The sequence below is a fragment of the Notamacropus eugenii genome, chromosome 5, assembly GCF_028372415.1.
Source record: "Notamacropus eugenii isolate mMacEug1 chromosome 5, mMacEug1.pri_v2, whole genome shotgun sequence".
In the NCBI taxonomy this organism is placed as follows: Eukaryota; Metazoa; Chordata; class Mammalia; order Diprotodontia; family Macropodidae; genus Notamacropus; species Notamacropus eugenii.
The window spans coordinates 103,666,004-103,686,179 of record NC_092876.1 but is presented as its reverse complement, the minus strand read 5'-3'; the positions used below and the strand labels follow the sequence as shown (position 1 = coordinate 103,686,179).

At 37.6% G+C, this 20,176-nt stretch overlaps 1 protein-coding gene across 6 annotated transcripts in view; it reads right to left on the bottom strand.

Moving 5' to 3' along the window:
- Positions 1 to 20,176, bottom strand: part of NEK5 (NIMA related kinase 5) — a 94,781-nt gene that overhangs the window by 31,156 nt on the left and 43,449 nt on the right. For 3 of the 6 annotated variants that reach the window (XM_072610464.1, XM_072610470.1, XM_072610465.1), the window contains 7 exons: positions 18,733 to 18,789; positions 16,727 to 16,857; positions 16,200 to 16,315; positions 9,244 to 9,310; positions 8,635 to 8,748; positions 3,232 to 3,318; positions 2,526 to 2,642 (listed from right to left, as the gene is read on the bottom strand). In XM_072610464.1, coding sequence (XP_072466565.1) covers positions 2,526 to 2,642; positions 3,232 to 3,318; positions 8,635 to 8,748; positions 9,244 to 9,310; positions 16,200 to 16,315; positions 16,727 to 16,857; positions 18,733 to 18,789 — 689 coding nt within the window. The remainder of the gene's footprint in view (positions 1 to 2,525; positions 2,643 to 3,231; positions 3,319 to 8,634; positions 8,749 to 9,243; positions 9,311 to 16,199; positions 16,316 to 16,726; positions 16,858 to 18,732; positions 18,790 to 20,176) is intronic. The other 3 variants (XM_072610466.1, XM_072610468.1, XM_072610469.1) reach the window with 3 other exon arrangements.

Sequence of the window (20,176 nt, the reverse complement as noted above, 5' to 3'; positions counted from 1 at the left end):
GAAAGATAAATCTTTGTTTGAGAGAGAAGCATGGGGTCATCATAAACAATGCACAATTTCATAAATGCAATCCATCCTTTTCTCTTCTTCCAATTCACTGTAAGGCTCAGTTCTTTGCTTCTCAGCAGAGTCTATCCAAGATATATCTACTGATGGACTAGTTCCATAGATTGTACAGCCAACTGCACACAAAGGAAGGAAGCAAGTATTTAATGTTCTGGGCACTCCACTCCATGCTTTACAAATATTATCACATTTGATCCTCACAACAACCCATCCCAATTTTTTACAGGTGAAGAAACTTAGGCAAACAAAGCAACTTGGCCAGTATCACATAACTAGCAAGTATTTGAGGCCAAATTTAAACTCAGATCTTTCTGACTCCAGACCCAGCCCTGTATCCAGTGTTACCTAGTTGCCTCCTAAAAACTTAGCAGGGGTGGGGAAACTGTGGTCTTGAGGCCACATGAGGCCTTGAGACAGCAGATTCCTCACCCCTGAACAAGAGGCATTCTTCATCCACATAATTCTTTCTATGTGGTCAAATGGTTCTAAGTGATTATGGATTTCACAGAGGGGGCTCTCCAGTGTTCCAAGGCCCATCATTTGCAAACAGAAGCATCTGGAGGATTTCACCATCCTTAGAAAATTCCTTTTCCCTTTTTCTGTTGGGCACTAGAAATCCTCCATTATAGTGGCAACAATGTGCACTGAAAGCACCTAGACAAAGGGATGCGTGAGAGGCAAAGCAGCAGACTTTCATCGAGGATGTTCTATAACAGGTCACATCTTCACAGTTACAAAATTGATTGAAAGTTGAGGAGAAAACAAGATCTCACCGTGTTTATTATTTGTCAAGTACAAAACAAGCCTTTGATTTAGCAGAACAAAATGTCTCCAGAGGCCCTCCTGTTCTTGTCTCTCATGCATATTTTTATATCATACAAGACTTCTTGCAAGATGTAGATGACATAGCTCTACTTTCCCATCTCTATAAACTCTTTACAAAAATAATCTAGTAAATTTTAAAATACACATGGGAAACACCAAGCAGGGCAACTTCTGGAGACATTTTATTTTGCCAAGTCAACATACAAATATAATAAGCACAGAAAGATCATTTCCTCTGCACCTTTCAACAATTCTGTGACTGTCAAGAGTAACACCTGTCTGCCTCTTCTCTTCTCTTCTCACATTTACCTTCATCATGGTTCCTTAGATACTTGTGCACATTATTTTAATTAATATTTATTACATAGTATGTAATATATAGTTATATATTATATAAATTTATTTAATGAAATAAATAATATGGAAATGGAAAAGAAGACATATAGTTCGGTAGTTACGAAAACTTTTCCTGGTCATCTTTAAAAAAAATAACAATAAGGTTGAAGTTTTCCCTCCTCCCCACCCTAGCCTCTGGTATCCCTCTCTTTCTCAGACACCTTGAAAACCAAACCTCTAACACTCTCAAAATTGACTTCCTCCAGCACAGAGCTTCAGTGATTATACTTGGTTAAATCCAGCAGCTTTTTCCATATTTGTTTTCCTAAAGCCATCCAGTCGTAAGGCAGCACATTAGAGCCTGCTGGAGTCCAAATGCAATGGGTGGCTCCATTGTCATTAATGGAGAAAAAGATTTGCTTTCAAAATCCTTACAGATCATTTTCTTCTTCCTTCCATTTGTCATTCTTCTTCTAGCTTCCTTTATAACACTCCTATGACGTTTTGTTTAGTTTTGTTTTTTCCTCCACTGGTTCTCATTATTTTATGAGGATACTGTTTATAATCTTCCAGCCATTTTGTCCATAACATTTTACAAATGATTTTATAGTCTAACCTCATGTTGTGTTTGGCAAGCATATCTCTCTGCTTGTCAAGCTCAAGTCCTAGAGGATAGATCCTGAAAAAAACCATCTAATTTGCAAAAAACATATTTACATATTATATATGACATATATAACTAGAAAATTATGCCAAGGGAAAATTGAGAGATAGAGACCCATGACCCAAACCTGATCACTTTAAAATTCATTTCTGAAAATATATTCTAATTCATTTCAATTCAGATAAAAACATTAAAACATGTATTAGGCATCTACTATGGGCAAGGTACTATGTAATGCACTGGGGTAGAAGGACAGATATGGCACCTTACCTGTTCTTGAGGAGCTTATGAGCAAATGGAAGGAGAGAGGAAATGTGCATGCAAACATGTATTATATAATAAGAAATGTAATTCAAATTATTTTTAAGCACTCATCATATACAAGGCATTGTGATAGGTGTTGCCCTGGAGGTCACTGAGATTTCCACTTATAAAAAAATGTAATACTGAGAGTTAATTAAATAGATGGTTTCCTTACTATGAGATCCCAATGACTGGTTTAATGTCAAGAAAGTAAGAAACTGACATATATAACTTTCAAGGAGCTAATCTTGCATATTAGGAGAAAATCTCTATGGGAACTTTACAATAAAATTCCATTCACATATATCAGTACCTATACTGGTTCTCCTACCTCCTTAGGTTCATCCTGGTGAGTATATGTCTTGTTCTGCTTCACGAAATAAGTCTTGTGACTTACATTTGAATCCTCCTTTAACACAAAACATTTACGTTTAATTCTGAATCCACCCTGTAAAAATTTAGTAAGTTCCTTGATAAAACTCAGAGTACAAAAAGGGCTTAGTAGTTGTGCCACCTGGATAACATAGCTTATATTTATACAGAACTTAATGCTGACATAATTCTTTACACATATAATATCATTTAATAACACTCACAACATAATGAAGTAGATAGTAATGCAAGTACTGTTCCCATTTTACAGATCAATCAATGAACAAGTTCTGTGACCATGGTCACAGAACTATTTGATGTCAGGTAGATTTCAAAATTAGGTCCATCTTTTCATTCTACCATGCAGCATGTAAGCTCTCAAGATAAACTTGTTTATAAATAAAATTAATAATAAAAAAATATAAACTTGTTTAGACCAACTGATGATAATAATTAACAGTGATTTTGCTATATTCCCCAATTATCTGAGGGAATTTCAGTGTGCTCAGAGTTTTTCTCTCTAAAGAAATGTTATATTACTATTCCTGTTGGGAATTTTATCCCCATATTCTTAAAGGAAACATTTAATTTTGACAGATGTTCAATTTATTTAATCTAAATGAAAAAAATAAAAATCACTTTGGGAGAAATTGATTTTTTTTTACCTCAAGTCCTCTTCCAACCTTGCTCCTAATAGCTTTCATATCATTGTGATACTGCTGGCGTATTTCCTCTAACTGTTTCCAATATTCCTATTAAGCAAAATGAATATTTTTAATGTTTTTGTGAACAACCTAGCAAAAATAATCTAAACATCATCAAAAGTCATCCTATCATTCAAGCAATCTTGAATGATTTTGGTAGATGGATGAGAGACATGTTATTGGAAAAGAACCGTCAAGGCAATGTTTTATTCTACCAAAAACAAAGGGTTTTTTTTCATATTTGGCAAACAATAGGTATAATGGGATGTAATATTCTGTATGTCTTTCTATCAAGTGTGAAATGGTTAAGATGTGGTACCATTGAATAGCCAGCTAGCTAAGCATCAATGCCTTTAGAAACAAGGGGTGACCTTCAGGAACGACCTTCAAGACCCAGCCCAGCAGTACCTAAGACAAGGACTCAGCTGACACTCATGGTGCATCCTGATATGAACTTGGCAGGATCAGTGTTACATTGAAACTAAACTAAAAGTGAACCCACTCTCCCCAGAGACTAAGCTGGTATAGGAGAGGGTCTGCCCCTGAAGTGACTTCCTTTGTTCTTTATTATTTCTTTAAAGTAAACATACCTTTGCAAAAGCTAATTGGTGTTAAGTGGTTAAATGGAACTGAGGTATTAATTGCTAGTACCTAACAGTGAGAGGAAGGAAACAAAGCCAGTAGGGCATAGAGCTGATGATGGATAAAAGAGATAACCCCAACCCTTCAGTGTACTCTAGAACCCAAAAGGGCAGATGTAGTCAGCCTGCCTCTGGGGAGGACTGCAAAATATCTGTTATGTGCATTTATAAATTATTCATATTATTACGTTATTATGTCACCTACAAAAACAGGAATTAAAAAGAATGAGTCAAAGATAAAATAAACAATATATTTTAAACTTTATTAATGGCACAAAACCCTTTTTATTCTTAGGAACAATATGACTGAATATGCTTCATCATTTTTTAAAAAACCTTACATATGGTTTGGAGTATAGGGCAGAAGTAGATTATAAATACTAGAAATTATTCAATTACTTTGATAATAATAGCTAGTATTTATGTAGAGTTTTAAAGCTTGCAAACTACCGTATAATTTTATATTTTATCCTCACAACAACTCTAGGAGGCAGATGCTATTATTATCCCCATTTTGTAAATTAGGAAGCTGAGGCTGACAAGTTAAGTGACTTGCCCACGGTCACAAAGTAAGTATCCGAGGCGAGATTTGAACGCAGGTCTGTCCTGACTGTGGGCCCAACATGCTCTTCTCTTGCCCTGTAGCTGGCCAAGTCAGTGAATTTTTCTTTGCTTCTTTTTTAAAAAAACATTTTATTGAGAGATATCCAAGAAATAAACAATAACATAACAGTCAGTGACCATTACAGCTCTCCAGCAGGAGTCATGCTTCTTTGTGTGTATGTATTGGCCATAAACCAAACAAAAAACAATTTTTACAAAGTGAATTATCTATGATTTCAACTCATTAGAAAGCTTTCAGCATAAATCTGATCCTCCTTTCTTCACATGACTCTGCTTAGAGGAAAGCATCATACTTTAATTTCAATTTACTTATGGGATACCTTTGCTGTGTTTTTGTATGAGTATAAGGAACATCTAGAAGACCAATTTGATTGGACCACAAACTGCAAGAAGTAAAGTGATAAAGGTAGAAAGGTTGGTTGGTGCTAGATTGGGAAGGCCTCTGGACACCAAACAGAGGAATTCGTATTTGATCCTTATGGTAATAGGGAGCCCCAGGAGTTTCTTGAAAATAGGAGTGGCCTGGTCAGATCTACATTTTAAGAAAATCACTTTGACAGGTGTGTGAACAATAGATTGGACTGGGGAGAGACTTAAGGCAAGGTGACCACTGCTAATAGTCCTGGTGAGAGGAGATGAGGTGCTAAACCTGGGTAGTGAGTAGAGAGAGCATAACACATGCAAGAGATGTGGAGTTAGAAACAAAAAGATTTGGCAGCTACTTGGATATATAAAGAGAGTGAAAGCGAGGAGGTAAGGGTGGTACTGAGATTGTCCATCTGGGTGAATGAAGGGACGATGGTACCCACAACAGAAATGGGGAAGTTCAGCAGAGGGGTGAGGTTGGTGGAAAAAATAATAAAATGAGGTCATGATATAGACTTCAACTCATCAAAGCCTGCTCAGCCTGTGCTACTCACTCTGTTGCACCCAAAACAAAAAGGGGAGGGGGGAACAGGCAGACAAGCAGTAATGTAGAAGGCAGGGGGGTGCTGTATATGGTATATGATGGGGAGGTGGGGGGATTTTTCCTTATAGGACCTATGTAGCTGCTACTCTTGGTGTCCAGGTTGAAGATTCCCCTAAGGGGCAACAATCAGTACAATAGAGGGAAAGTTGGGAGCTTGAATAGCCCAGTTGCTATGGAGTTGAGAAGTGTTGTTGGGTATAGGTTGTTGGAGACAACCACACTATTGGTTATTGAAGAGAGGGTGGGATGCAACTTATCTTCCCATTCTCCCATTTGTTGATGATATTCCCCTGGGGGTCATGCCATAGCCTCCTAATAGGCCTTAGATTCCTGTCTGGAGACCACAGCTCTATGGGACTGAACCCTTAACTAGCTGTTGTCTTATATTTTATCTATGATAGCTCTATGGTCTTTGAATCATACAACTAAACTTGTGATGAATTTGGTCTTTTCCTAGGACAACAACATCATTATATGAACTAGCCATACATAACTTTGGAGATTCCAAAAAGGTAAACCTGCAAAAACAACAGGAACAATAACAACACAGAAGGGATGCCATCTTATCTATGTTATCTTAACTATAACTGTTTACATTTACATATACTTTGAGGAGTTAAGAAGTTTTACAGATTCTGTCTCATCTCAGACACTGGTTACATGTATATACCTGGCTAAGTCACTTAACTTTCTAGCCTCAGTTTCCTCATCTGTAAAATAAGGTGATTGGATTCAATGGTTTCCAAGTCCCCTTCTAACTTAAATCTATGACACTGTGATCTCCATGAGTTTAGGATCTCTGGAGCCGTGTAATCTTACTCATCTACAAACAGCAAGGGGTGGGAAAGGCTTCAGTGCTTACAATTCAGGGTATGAAAATAGTCAAGCTTCCTATATTTGGTGTGAAATATGATGCAATGTCACATTCCCTCAAGATAGTGCTGCCATTTTTCTCATGTGACTTTTATGACCTCCAAGAGTCTAGCTTCTCCTAGGCTCTGTATTCCTCTTACCAATCTACAATCAGCAGGGGTGGGAAAGGCTTCAAGATATAGTTCAGGGTTTGAAGCACTCAAGGTTGCTGTAGTTGGTATAAAATATGATCCATTGCCACATTCCTTCCAGATGGTGCCTCCATAGCTCACTTGTAGCTTTTACTATACACAGCTTCTTATCCCATATTGTCTATTTTCTCTCTGTTAGTCAGTTTACAGAAGTCCATGCAGGGCTAAGTCTGTGACCCAAATGGCCTCCTATGGCAATGTTGAATTCATTGGTCTCTTTAATGGACTGTTTCTGAGAGTATGAGCAGATCAAGATAGAAACCAAGGTCAAAGTGGTTCTCAGTACAATTCAATGTACCTTTTAGTCTATTTACCACTCCCAGAACACACCTTATGCTTTTCCATCTTCATGTAACTATTCATGTTGTCCTGCATTCTTGGAATACCTCCCCATTTTCCATGGATACAAATCCAACTCATCCTTCAAAGTCAGAGGCAAATGCAAAACATTCTATGAAATATTCCATGATCAGTCTGGTCAAAAACCAATCATTTTACTTCTCAGTTTTTTTCCCCTCATCCCTATTTTTTTTTAAACAAATGAGCTGTTGCTTGTCTTTTATTTTCAAAGATGACATCACAGGGTAAATTGGATTTAGGTGAGGCAGAGTTACACAAAGTCATCAGCCTTACTCTCTCTTCCACAATCATTGAAGTCAGTGGCATGATAAAATTGAGGATTATTGGCAATGGCCCAGGACATAGTGGATGATCTTGGTGTTTTCCACATTTGACCAAGCTCTGAGTGCTTCACAGCATCTACTTCAGCCACCGTCATGGTTGTTGGAACAAACTGTTCTTATCTTCACATGCTTGGGGTAAACATTCTACTAACTCACTTACAGTTACCGTCAACCTGGTTTTGCCCATCTGCTGAGACAGTTTTACCAGGATATGGATGCTATGTGTGCTATAGCTTCTTGGAACCACAGGTGAGAGTTGAGTACCAGGTGGATACCAAAGGTGGTTGATCAGCCTTGAAAAGGTCTCAGCAGTCCTCACACCAGACAAACTAGCCCATCCCAAACAGTTTGTACACCTCAACAAAGGGCACCAAAGTCTCCCAGCAGAACCAGAGCTCAGACCCTGGGGTTACGATTCATTTCTAATACTCTTACCACCATACTATGATGCCTCTTCCATTAATATGGAACTGATATCATCTTATAAAATAAATGATGGCTATAACATAAGTAACATGTAGGTTACATATAGGTAATGGCTATTGATCTGTAAGATATGAGCATGTAAAAAACTTGCATTTACGCTGTATGTGTGCAAATAATGCATTTGGACCCCTACTCTCTCTAATCCAATCAGATTAATCAGTCTGATACGACTGCACAGGGTAGTGATTATAAGTTATGTATATCAGGCCCCAAAGCTGTGAAGTGCACATTGTAAGCTTACTTGCTTAATCATAGGTATCTAACTAGAGGCCCTCCACCCTTGTTTTTCCTTGCTGTGGTGACCAAGTCCAGTGTGGCAGAGGTGATTCAATTACACGGAAAGCCTTTCAATTTATTTTTGTACCTCCAGACCACTCTCTCTTGTCCAACAAGAACAAATGACCATCTTATGACCATCTTATAACCACTTAGTCAGTGGAGATAGCCCATGCTTCACCCAAACTGTGACACCCCTGGCTGATATGTCATTTTTGGTCCATAAAGCAAGGTCTATCAACCAATGGAATTCTGTACTTTGTACAGCCTCTCTAGAGTGTTCAAGTATCAAATATGGTATCAAGTCTTATAAAAATAACCCTGGAAGAAGGGTGCACCTCAGGTCATAAGGAAAGTCTGAGATCCAGTTCATTAGAAGGGACTGTGAACCTTTTAATAAAGTGCCTTTGGCTTACAGCTCTGCCTCAATTGGCAGCTACTTGGATATATAAAGAGAGTGAAAGCGAGGAGGTAAGGGTGGACAATTTTAATCCTCACATACGTACAGTTTACATATTGTCTCTTCCATTAGTATACTAGCTCTTTTCAGGCAAAGAGCATGTTTTTGTTTTTCTCTATATCCCCAGAGTTTAGTAATATGTGCTTGGGGACTGACTGACCTCTTGTTTAATTTCATTCTTCTTAGACTGTAGATCCTGGAATTTGTGCTGCTTTCCCTTTCTTTCCTGCACTTGTGATTGGTTATTTGACTCAGGTGAAGATGGACGAAGACCCTATTGATGAATAATAAATATGAATAATAAAATGAAAAATAGTTATTTTTAAAATATTTCTTTCTAATGAGACAAAGGCCCTGTTAGTAACATCATTTATAAAGGAAAACAGTTTTCTTTTTAAAAAAATTCTCCCTTAGTTCTCTCCCTTCTTAAAAAGAATCTTATCATGAATTAAATAATATATAGGGATATTAGAAGCTGGAAGTTTCTAATAGTGGTTAATAGAAAGAAAGTGTATCTGTGCAAACATAATATTCTATGATGCCATGTGAGACATCAAGTTTCATTTTCTCAATGGATGAATGATAAGGGAGATGTGAAAAATCTGACGTTTAACCTCTTGGGGATGCAATATGAAGTAGAATTGCCTTTGATGTTGTAAGGAAAAAAATCAGGAAACTCTATGTGCAAGTAAAAGGCACGAAAAGGTGTAGAAAGCAAAATCTCTGAGTCAGATGTATTGATTTTCTTCCAAAACAGCATTTTACTTACCAATTGTTTTTCCACTTTCAGCTTATACTGTTGAGCTTCCAATCTCCTCTGAAGGTACTCGGCAGGCCTTAAGAAAAACATTTTATTTTAGTTAAAGGAGTAATTTAAAATAATTTCAGGAAACCAGATCGACAGTTGGCAGAGCTTGGTATACAGTTGAAAATCCAATTTCACTTCACCTTTATGAAGTGAAAAGGACAACCCCAAGGTCAAGGAATAGGAGGAGGGTCATGGAAGGTTTCCATCAAAAATATCCATTGAATCAAGAGTGAACAGCAACTGGGTGGAGGGGGAAAAACAGTGGGAAGGAAAGGTCTATTCCAAAGTTACTTTTTCTGGAATAGATGGCTTAGTGTTTTCACGGAAAAACCAACTCACAATCTATTTATGGCACAAGAGTTATTTGTCTCTATAAGGGGCATGTTTTTTGAAGTGTTTGATTAACTCAATATTAGCAAACCAGTCTCTAGTCTTACATATGCACATTTGAAAAAAAACTAACCCAACAATACATATTTACCCTCAGAATCATATACAAAGTTTTAAATGATTTATTATTTAATGTCACTGATTCAAAACTGCTAGAGTCTTTGTTATGAAAGACAGTACAGCGTAATGGATAAAGAGGCAGAAAGTCCTGAGTTCAAGTCATTTCTCTGCCCTATACTGCCCTGTACTGTCTGGGCAAGTCACTTAACCTCTTATGCCTCTAGCAACTCTATAAGATTAAAAACTGCAGAGAAGGTGCCAGTCTGCATCATTGGAAGAAGTTCTTCACAAGTGACTTCTTAAACGAATGAAAGCATACACTGACCCAGTTGAAATAGAATGAATGTTCTTACGAGATTTATGGGACAAACTTTCTTGTGTGATTATAAAGTTTTTTCATGTGGAATAGGTTCTCTATATTCAAAAGCAAATAACTTTAATTATCAGTTTCCCCTAGTTCAATCTGAATATGAATTAGTTATTTATTAAGCAACTACTATTTGCAGAACACTATTTTCCTGAGACATCTAGGTGGCGCAGTGACTAAAGTACTGGGTCTGAAGTCCTGAGTTCAAATGTGCCCTCTGACACTCAGTAGCTGTGTGACCTTGGGTAAGTTGGCTTAACCTCTGCCTCAGTTTCTTGAACTGAAAAATGAGGATAATAATAGCACCTATCTCATATTTGTAAGCTGTTTAGCACAGTGCCTGGTATATAATAGGCGCTTAAGATCTAGAATGGAATATAAGATAATCACAAGCAACTGTAATACAAAACATGTTAGAGAGGTGGAAACTAGAAGAGACACCAAGGGAGAGAATTGCTGCCTGGGAGGATCAGGAATATGTCGGTAAGTGTTTAACAACCAACTCTGGGGGGAGTGGGGGGAATATATCCAGGACACATTCTTAAGTTTAATCTGCATTATTAACATTTATCCATCACTTTCTTAACTCAAGACAATCATCAAAACAATAAATCAAGCCCTAATTTGTTTGCTTATTTCCTAGGTGATAATTTCACCCTGAAGATTTAATCATTGGTTCTCTCACATGTGAAAAATCTGATGTTTAACCCCTTGGGGATGAAATATGATTCCATTATTAAGGATTAAAGAGGAAAAAAGAGGAGGAAAGAAGATGAGGTAGTGGACTAGATAGAAAGGAAGGTCTGAGCCAGGCTGCTAGAACTTAAGCAGTACTGTAGAAATGGAACTATATTACAGAGGTGAAAGTGATAGGACTTAGCAACTGACTGGATGTTGGAGATGAGGGAAAAGTCCAAGGTAATCTGAAGGTTGTTTATTTTTTTTTTTAACATAGGAGATTGAATAATATTCTGATGGATAGAAATCATGAGGTCAGGAGGAGATTTGAGGAGGTGGAGATTATAACTTTGAGTTTAGACATTCTGATTTTGAGATACTAGTAAAATAATCATGTATCAATGTCCCAATAGGTGGTTGGAGGTGTGTCTCCAGAGTTCAGGATGGACTTCAGGGCCCATGGTAAATATATGCAAGTCACCTGTGCAGAAGTATGAAGAGTAAATGAAATTTCTAAGGGAGATAGTATAGAGAGAGAAAAGAAGAGAGTGGAGGACAGATCTTTGAAGGGAAAAAATAACTTAAGGAAGTGGAAAGAGGGAGAGGAGACAGCAAAAGACATAAAGAAGGAAAAGGTGGTTCAAAAAGTATTGGAAGTGCTCTCAGAAACTGAAGAAAAATATTCAGAAAAGATGAAAAAGAGTGTCAATAGCACCAAATGTTAGAGAGATCCAAGAGATTGTTGACTGAGAAAAGATCTATAGATTCAGTGATAAGGAGAGCGTGGGTAACCAATGAGAGATTTATTTCATTGATAGAGAAGGAAGCCAACTAAGAGAGAGTGAGTGGGAAGGAAGTTGAGGCACCAGGAAGACTTTCTTGAAGAAATTTGGCAGTCAGGAATGGAGAGTTGGGGCGGCAGTTGGATACGGTGTAGTTTAAGGGAAGGTTCCCACTTATAAAAGAAAAAAACACACTTTGAAAAAATCAATATAGACAGTCCCTACTTATAATCAGATTGTTTCCCAAATGTTTGTATGTTGGGTGTTTGGAATGTGGAACACATTTCCCCAAAGAAAAAGTCTAATTTCTCTTCCATGTGACAAGTCTTCACATGCTTACAAAAAACCAAAACAAAATAAAAAACCCAATTATTAACGCTTTCTGTCTTCTTTTCTTCAGGCCAAATATTGTTATATCTTTCAACTAATTCTTATATGGTATGAACTCTAAGACCTTAATCATCCATGTTGACTTCCTCTGGGTGCACTCTAGCTTATCAATGTCTTTTCTAAAATACATTGCCCAGAAGAAGACCACAATGCTTCAACTGACTACACCAAACCCCACAGAACTATGGCCTACTTTATTCTGGATCCCATATTTCTCTTTTTGGGTTGGTAGGTGCCAGAATGGATAGAGTGCTGGACCTGGAATCCAGCCTCAGACACTTACTAGTTGGGTGACGCTGGGCCAGTCCCTTAACCCTGTTTGCCTCAGTTGCTTCTCTGTAAAATGAGTTGGAGGAGGAAATGGTAAATCGTTCCAATATCTTTGACAAGAAAACCTTAAGTGCGGATTTGAAGGATCACACACAACTGAATAATAAACACCTCTCTTAATGCAGTTTAAGGTTGTATTAGCCTTCTTGCCTCAAGGTTGTATTAGCATTCATCATGCTGTTGACTAACTTTGAGCTTGCAGTACACTAGAACCTCAATCATGTATGTGTGAAGGTGATTTTTGGAGCCCGGGTGTAAGACTTTACTTTGATCTTTTTTAAGTTATTCTTACTCAATTTAGTCCACTGTCTTAGCCTGGCAAAAAAAAAAAATTAATCTTGACTCTGTCATCTAGTGTTTTAACTAAACTTCCCAAGATGTAGTTAGTCTCTTTTCATTCCACTCCATTCCATTCCAACTCATTATTGCCCCTGGCAGAGAAAAGAGCAGTGCTGTCTTATTTCTCGGATCAGTTAACTTCATTCCATCTACCACAAGTTGCTGCCCTATCTCTTCTTTAAGGCTGCTCTTTCCCTCAGTAAAGCTGACACACACACATGCACACAAGCACACACATGCACACATGCAGTCATACATACACACAAAGCACACATACACATAAGCACACATACACACATCCCTTTTCTTATCCTTAGCTTTCTTAGTTAGTCAGCATATTCTGAACTTAACCATTCCTGAAACTGTTCTTACAGAACCATGTCATTCTAATGTATCTATTCTCCATTACCTGCATTTCCTTCCATTCTCTGAACATATCTTTTTTAAAAAATCTCCACCATGTTGGTTTTTGCATCTATATCAATATTTTTAAGAATAAACAAACAAAAAACCTCTCCCTTTTTCCTCCTCATTGGCATCATTTCATTTTGTCTTGTGGAAAGAGAACTGAATTTTGAGTCAGTGTAGGAGTATGCTAAAGACAGCTCACACAGATAGAGCTGATCGTTAAATTTTCAGTGCAAACATTTACACCTTGAAAATTGGAAAATGCTACAAATCAGGGCTTGATTTATTTTTTGACTGATTAACTAGACCCAAGAAAATGAAGAGTATTTTGGTTGTTAAATATTTACTAGCACATTCCTTCGGAGGACCCATATTCAAAAGTCAAGGTCTCCACAGGCCTCAGTGTCTTTGTCTGTACAATGAGAGGATCTAACTAGATGATCTTGAAGGTCCCTTTCCGTTCTAAATCATGTTAAGTCTTGTTGGACCAACTTCATTTCCTTTTTTGAAAGAGTAACTAGGCTGTTAAATCAAAATTTGTACACACAGTATTTCCAAAAGGCATTTGACAAAATTTCATCATAAGCCTTTTGAACAGGAAGATGAAATGTCCATTGGATTTGGAGCTGGTTGAGCGACTACACACAAAGAATGGGGTTTAGCTGACTGAGGTCATTCTGAAGAAAGGACTTTCTCCTGAGTTGTGTTTTGATCAATATTTTTATCAATGATTTAACTACATACTTATCAAATTTGAGATGACACAAAGCTTGGTGGGATAGTTAATATAATGGATGATAGAATGAAAATCCAAAAAGATTTCAACAGACTGGATTGATGTCTTGGATCTAATAAAATGAAGTGTGATAGGAAATAATATAAATTCTGCACTTTAGTTCCCAAAAAATGGACTACAAAATTACAGAATGCAGAAGATCTGGATTAATATTAATTATTATTATTGATTATATATGTTATGTATTCTATATGATAATTAATATTAATAATGATAAATTAATATAAACTCCAATGTTTAAGCACTGGAAAAATATCAGGGGGAAACAAATTACAGTATATGAACTTAATGGAATATAACTGTACCATTTTTCTTTAGTCATTTTTCAGTCATGTCTGACTCTTCATGACCCCATTTAAGATTGCCATTTTCTTCTCCAGTTCATTGGATGAGAAAACTGAGGCAAACAGGGTTAAGTGATTTGCCCAGGGTAACACAGCTAGTAAGTGTCTGAAGCCAGATTTAAATTCACAAAGATGAGTCTTCTTGACTCCAGGGTCAGTGCTTTATCCACTGCACCACCTCGCTGCCACCATTGCGCCATTAGGAATGATGTATATGAGGAATTCAGAGACGGGGAAGATTTGTATGAACTGATGCAGAACCAAGGAAATGATCGAGAGTTTGAGATATGTGTGTATACACACATATGCATACCTATGTTGACACACCCGTGTATGTATGTGTGCATAGGAGCATGGCTCATGTAGAAATGTTTTACATAACTTCATATGTATAATGAGTATCATACTTGATGTTTTCTCAAAGAGTGGGATAGTGCTGGAGAGAATTTATTAATTGCAAATAAAAATTTTTACATGAAAATAATTTTAAAAGAACATCAATAAAACATTAAATAATTTAAAAAGAGAGTTTTATATGTACAAAGATCAAAATAATAAAAATTAAAACAACTGAAATTCAGATAAATATAATGGGCAATCTTTGTTCCAGAGGCCCAATGAGAAGATACAATTCTCCTTTTGATAGAGAAGTGGTGGGCCATAGTGCAAAATGTCTTATATGCTTTCAGATTCAACTACTGCTTATTTCGCTTAAGTGTTTTTTGCTTTGTTACTAGACAGGATTCTATGAGTTGGAGGGTTTATTGGGAACTGACAGTAGAATAAAAAAGAATACGTCAAATGTTTTAAATACTTAGAGGTTTCAATTGATTGTAAGCTGACTATAAGTAATTAAAATAATTATAATACACATATATTATATTTATAATACATAGCCACAATATATATTATATATAATTATAATATATAATTATGTGATATAATAATTACTTTTTATACAGTGCTTGACACTATGCTCAATGTTTTACAATTACTATCTCATTTGATCTTTGAAACAACCCTGAGAGACAGGTGTTACTATTATCCTCATTTTATAGTTGAGGAAATTAAGGCCAACGGGTTAAGTGACTTACCCAGGTCCCACAGCTAATAAACATTTGAGGGTGGATTTGAACTTAGGTATTCCTGACCCCAGATCCTGTGCTCTATCTACTGCACCACTTAGCTGCCTATGGAAAAAACCTGTTTAATATTACTTCTAACATGAACAGTATGATCTTTACAATAATAATGATAATCTGATATTTACACGATGCTTTAAGGTTTGCAAAGCATTTCATGTTTTGATAGTCACAACAAGCGGTAAATGCTGTACAGGTATTATGATCCCCATTTTATAGAAGAGGAAACATTCAGAAAACAATTATAAAACAAGTAGTAGGCGTCAGAAGCAAAATTCAACCGTCAAAAACGAGATGTCTGGAATTGAGGCCAAGAGGCTCTCCTCCCAGGACCAGCCCTTCTTGAGGGATGTGTGTGTGTGTGTGTGTGTGTATGTGTGTGTATGTGTGCGCGCGTGTGTTTATTTCTGTGTCTATAGTTCCTGTGCACAGGCTTCATCCTCTGGGACCAAAGGGAAGCCACACACACCCTTCCATCTCCTGCCTCTACCTTCACACAAGCCATTTGCCCTCCCCCTCCCGTGCGCAGAATGTGCTCCCTCCTTACTTCCACCTCTCAGAACCTACCTCCCCTACTCAAAGCTCAGCTGAATGCCACCTCCTAGAGACCTTTCCTCATCTTCTCAGTCACTCACTAGGGCCCTCTCATACTGACTACCTTCAAAAAAGTAAAGAGAAGAAGGTTTTTTTTTTTATATTCTTGTTTTATTATTTGCTTTTGGAGAAATTGTAAATATCATAAAATAAAGAAGGTTGGGTCAATCAAAATATTATTAGAATATTAAAGTTTAAGTTTGAATTTATTACCATTGAGCTGGAGGTGAAGCATAGCCTTCTTTCCATTTATAAAACCTACCAACCCTCCTGTTGATTGCAGAAACATACTGATACCTTGGGTCACAAGCTCTCTTCTGTAAGATGTCCAGCTGAGCATAAAAATGACCATACATTCTGCACTCTGGAGCAACTTCTGGTCTTTCTACCACCCTTTTCTGGGGGCCTTGATACTAAAAAGAGCATACAGTAAAAACAATTATTACAATGAGTTGCTATCTAATGTGTCAAAGAAGGAAAAAGTTGAAAAGTATTTTTTAAAATATATTTGTCTTTTTCTGATAAATTATTTTAGAATTATTGGATCTATTACCTTTCTAATGAACAAATATCAATCCTCTCTCTGTCTTCCTCTGTTGATCAGAGTTCTTAAGTCTTTCAAAATTATTAGTCTTTACAGTGTTGCTAGAGTATAAACTGTATACGTGCATGTGTGTATGTGTATCTACAGATCTCCTTGGAGGAAGGGGCTGTTTCATTTTTTTGTCTTTCTATTACTATTGCCTGGCACAGTACCTGCCATACAGTAGACATTTAATAAATGTTCGTAAATTGATTGAAAATAGAGAAATGGGGGAACTCACCAGTATTGGCTTCTGAACTCTAGGAGGTATCCATTCTTTTCTAGGTAGCAACTCCCGTCTCTTAGGAGGCATCAGGATTTTAGGTTTTGGTGGATGATTACCCTGGAATCTCTTTTTCTGCATTATTGGACCTTATTTGTGGGGTTTTTTTTTTTAAGGAAAAAAAAGAGGCAATCAGGATGCATATACGTTTTACTCTAATTGTATTAACAATCCAATTATTATATTTTATAGTTTTATGGTTATGTACAACCTGCATTCCATAGCACTACAAATTTGTTTTGACCTCCTGTAAGCACTGTGCTACAAATATAAACAGAAAGACAGACCCTCATGGGGCTTATATTCTAATGGGGAAAGAGAACACAGAAAAGGGAGCTAAAAACCTAGGCAAGGACATGGTAGAGAAAGTCTAGAGGGTAAAGACTGGAAGCTGGAGAGGATGAAGACATGGCTACCCTGGGTATTTTCTTGTCAGGGTCTGCTACTTCTGTTGCTCCCAGAGAGAACATATAACTCCCTCAGTAAAGTAGCTGACCGGCAATTCTGAAAGAATGCAAACAGAAAATATACAAATTCTTTTAAGGCCATCTTTCCCCCCAGGAAAAAGTATTAATGAATCAAATCATTTTGAGGCAAGACATGGAATATAATCAGCAGCACACAAAGGTAGAAGCCAGAAGTAATTGTCAGACAGTATATTATTTTGAGGCTATGCTTGTAGGTGTTTTGGAATTAATCTATTCTCTTGATTTTGCATCTTGGGCATCTCTAGGAGCGCCCTCCCTCCCAAATTCCCATTTACTGCGCTAGACCTGAAATCAGGAAGACCTAAATTCACATGCTGCTTCAGATACTCACCAGCTGTGCATCTGGCCTTTCTCATCCTCTGTCTCCTTAATTGTAAAATGAGGATAATATTTAAATCACTTACCTCATAGGGTTGTTGTAAAGATTCAGTGAGATTACGTTTGTAAAATGCTTTTCAAACCTTAAAGTGCTGTAGAAATACCACCTGATATTATCACTATTATTCTATTAATATTTATTCAACTTATATGTCGTCTCTCCCACTAGAATTTGTGCTCCTGGTGAGTATTCACAATCCTAGTGATTAGGGATTGTTTAGTCTTTGTGTCTGTATTCCCATCACCTACTACAGTGGCTGGCACAAAAAAGCATTTAATAAATATTTATTCACTGCAAGGGGGAGCTGGAATGCTCTTGATAATAATAGGAAAAGTCAAAAGAGTAGAGGGTTTGGAGGAAAAATAATGAGCTCAGTTTTGGATATGCTGAGTAAAATATCACATAACTATTAAAAATCAGAGCCAGGATTTGAACCTAGATTCTTTTGACTCCATTCAAGCTGCCCCTAATGAAAAGCTACCAATGAGTTAGCAATGGACATTACTTCATACCTCTTAGGAGCAGTTCCTATTAATATTTAAACTCCAGTTATTCTTTGTTTTTTTTGTAGGATCAAATACAATCTCCTCTGGCTAACCTGGTGTCCCTTCCTCTGACTGGTTGTTCCTTCCAGTATCTCCATTGTAAGGAAAATGCCCAAGCAAACCACATCTTCATCCTCTCCAAGATCCCTTCCTGACTCTAGATTTTCTAGATCATTCCACAGAAGCTTATTCGCTCTGCAAGTTGACTCTACCCCTGCATGCATGGGCATGAGTGGGCACACAAATGCATACCCTAATAAAAGCTGGCTTTGGAACTTGCTGGCTAACCCCATCCCCATAGCCTCTGTAGAAGGAGCAGTGATGAGAACTGTCAGATCACAGTTCATTACAGACGAGCCTGCCTCCAAGTTTCTGTAAGACAGTGACAATGATACCATCTCTCTCACTGGCTGTTTCAAGGAAAGCACCCGACAGCCTTAAAACATTATATATTGTTATATGTATAGTTATTGTTATTAAGGAGGTTCTCTCAGTTAATATTTCCAATGACAATGATTCAAGGAGAACTTTTATTTTTAAACCTATACTTACCTAGGCATTTGTCTTTATGTACACACATCCAAGCTCTGTTTGAGGTCCTTCTAACACCTAATTAAAAAAATTGGTGCTGTTATCTCTAACTCCTCTACGTGCCCACCCCTAAATGTTCCCATTCAAACCAGTCAGATGAAGTGGTTTGTATTCAGGATATTCTGAACTGGATTTCCTAATGCTAACTCAAATCAAGCCTGGCAAAGAAAGCTGGAGATAATGATTTTCCCCATAACTTTCCTTCTGCTTCATTTCTCTACTACAGAGAATATCACCACCAGCTCACTGACTTCAGCGTCAGCCTTCACTCGAATCTCTCTCATCCCCCATATCCAATTTTCTACTCTATACTTTCAGGGGAAGGAGACATCCCACTACTTTCTCTTTCACCATATCTCCAGCATTTACTGTCCTTTCTAATTGAATAGCCAAAGGTCTTAATTATTTCCTGCCTAACCCAAAGAAAATTCCTTCTTCTTGAGTCCTTCTGCCTCACAGTCAATCAATCCTTACTACCCCAATCAATCCTTCATGTTCCTTCCAAAGCTGTCTTCGAAGTTGTTCATTTCAACAAACATCTATTACACCCCTTCCAGGTCCAAAGTACTATATGATGTTTATTAAAAAATGACAAGGCCCTCTTTTGAGGGCACACTGTAAGTGCAATGACCCTCTATCCTGCTACAAACAAGGTCCAAAATTCTCTATTTCAGTCGCAAAGTCCAGAGGCCTGCCCAAGAGGATGATCTTTTCCTTAACTTTGACACTCTCTGGCTTGGCTCTTGCGCTTACTTCAGATAAAGTCACTCAATGTTACTGCATTGTAATATCCTATCCCTGTCTCTGTATTTTTTCTCACATTATGTCCTACACACACACACACACACACACACACACACACACACACACACACACACACACACACACAACTCAAGAAGGGCTGGTCCTAGGAGGAGAGTGTCTTGTCCTCAACCCTAGACAATGTCACACTTGCTTGAGTTCCTGGGCCCCCAAGTTCCCGTAGCCCTAGCTATGGAGAACCAGTGACTGAAACTCTCAGTGAGGGTGAGAACCTGAGTTTTGCCCTGAGTGGCTGAATCCAAGCTTTCTGGAGGAGTGGGGAGAGCTCCTGAACTGTGAATTGAGAACAACCCTGGAGCAGAAGGAGCAACAAGGGACTGAGCCATAATGCACAGCAGCAAAGCCAACTTTGCTGTCCATGATTACCACCAGTTATTTGAATGGTGCAGGATCAATGGAAAGAGGTTTGCCTCTTTACCCATCCTAAGTTTATTTCCCAGAGGAGTTCAAACCCTTAGAATGGTCCATATGAGACTAGAAGACCAAGTATTTTCCAAGGTGGAAAGTAAGGCTTACCAGACAGAAAGAGAATGTCTGGACTGTTACAAATGTCTCTGAGTCCCTTATGTTATTTTGCATTTTC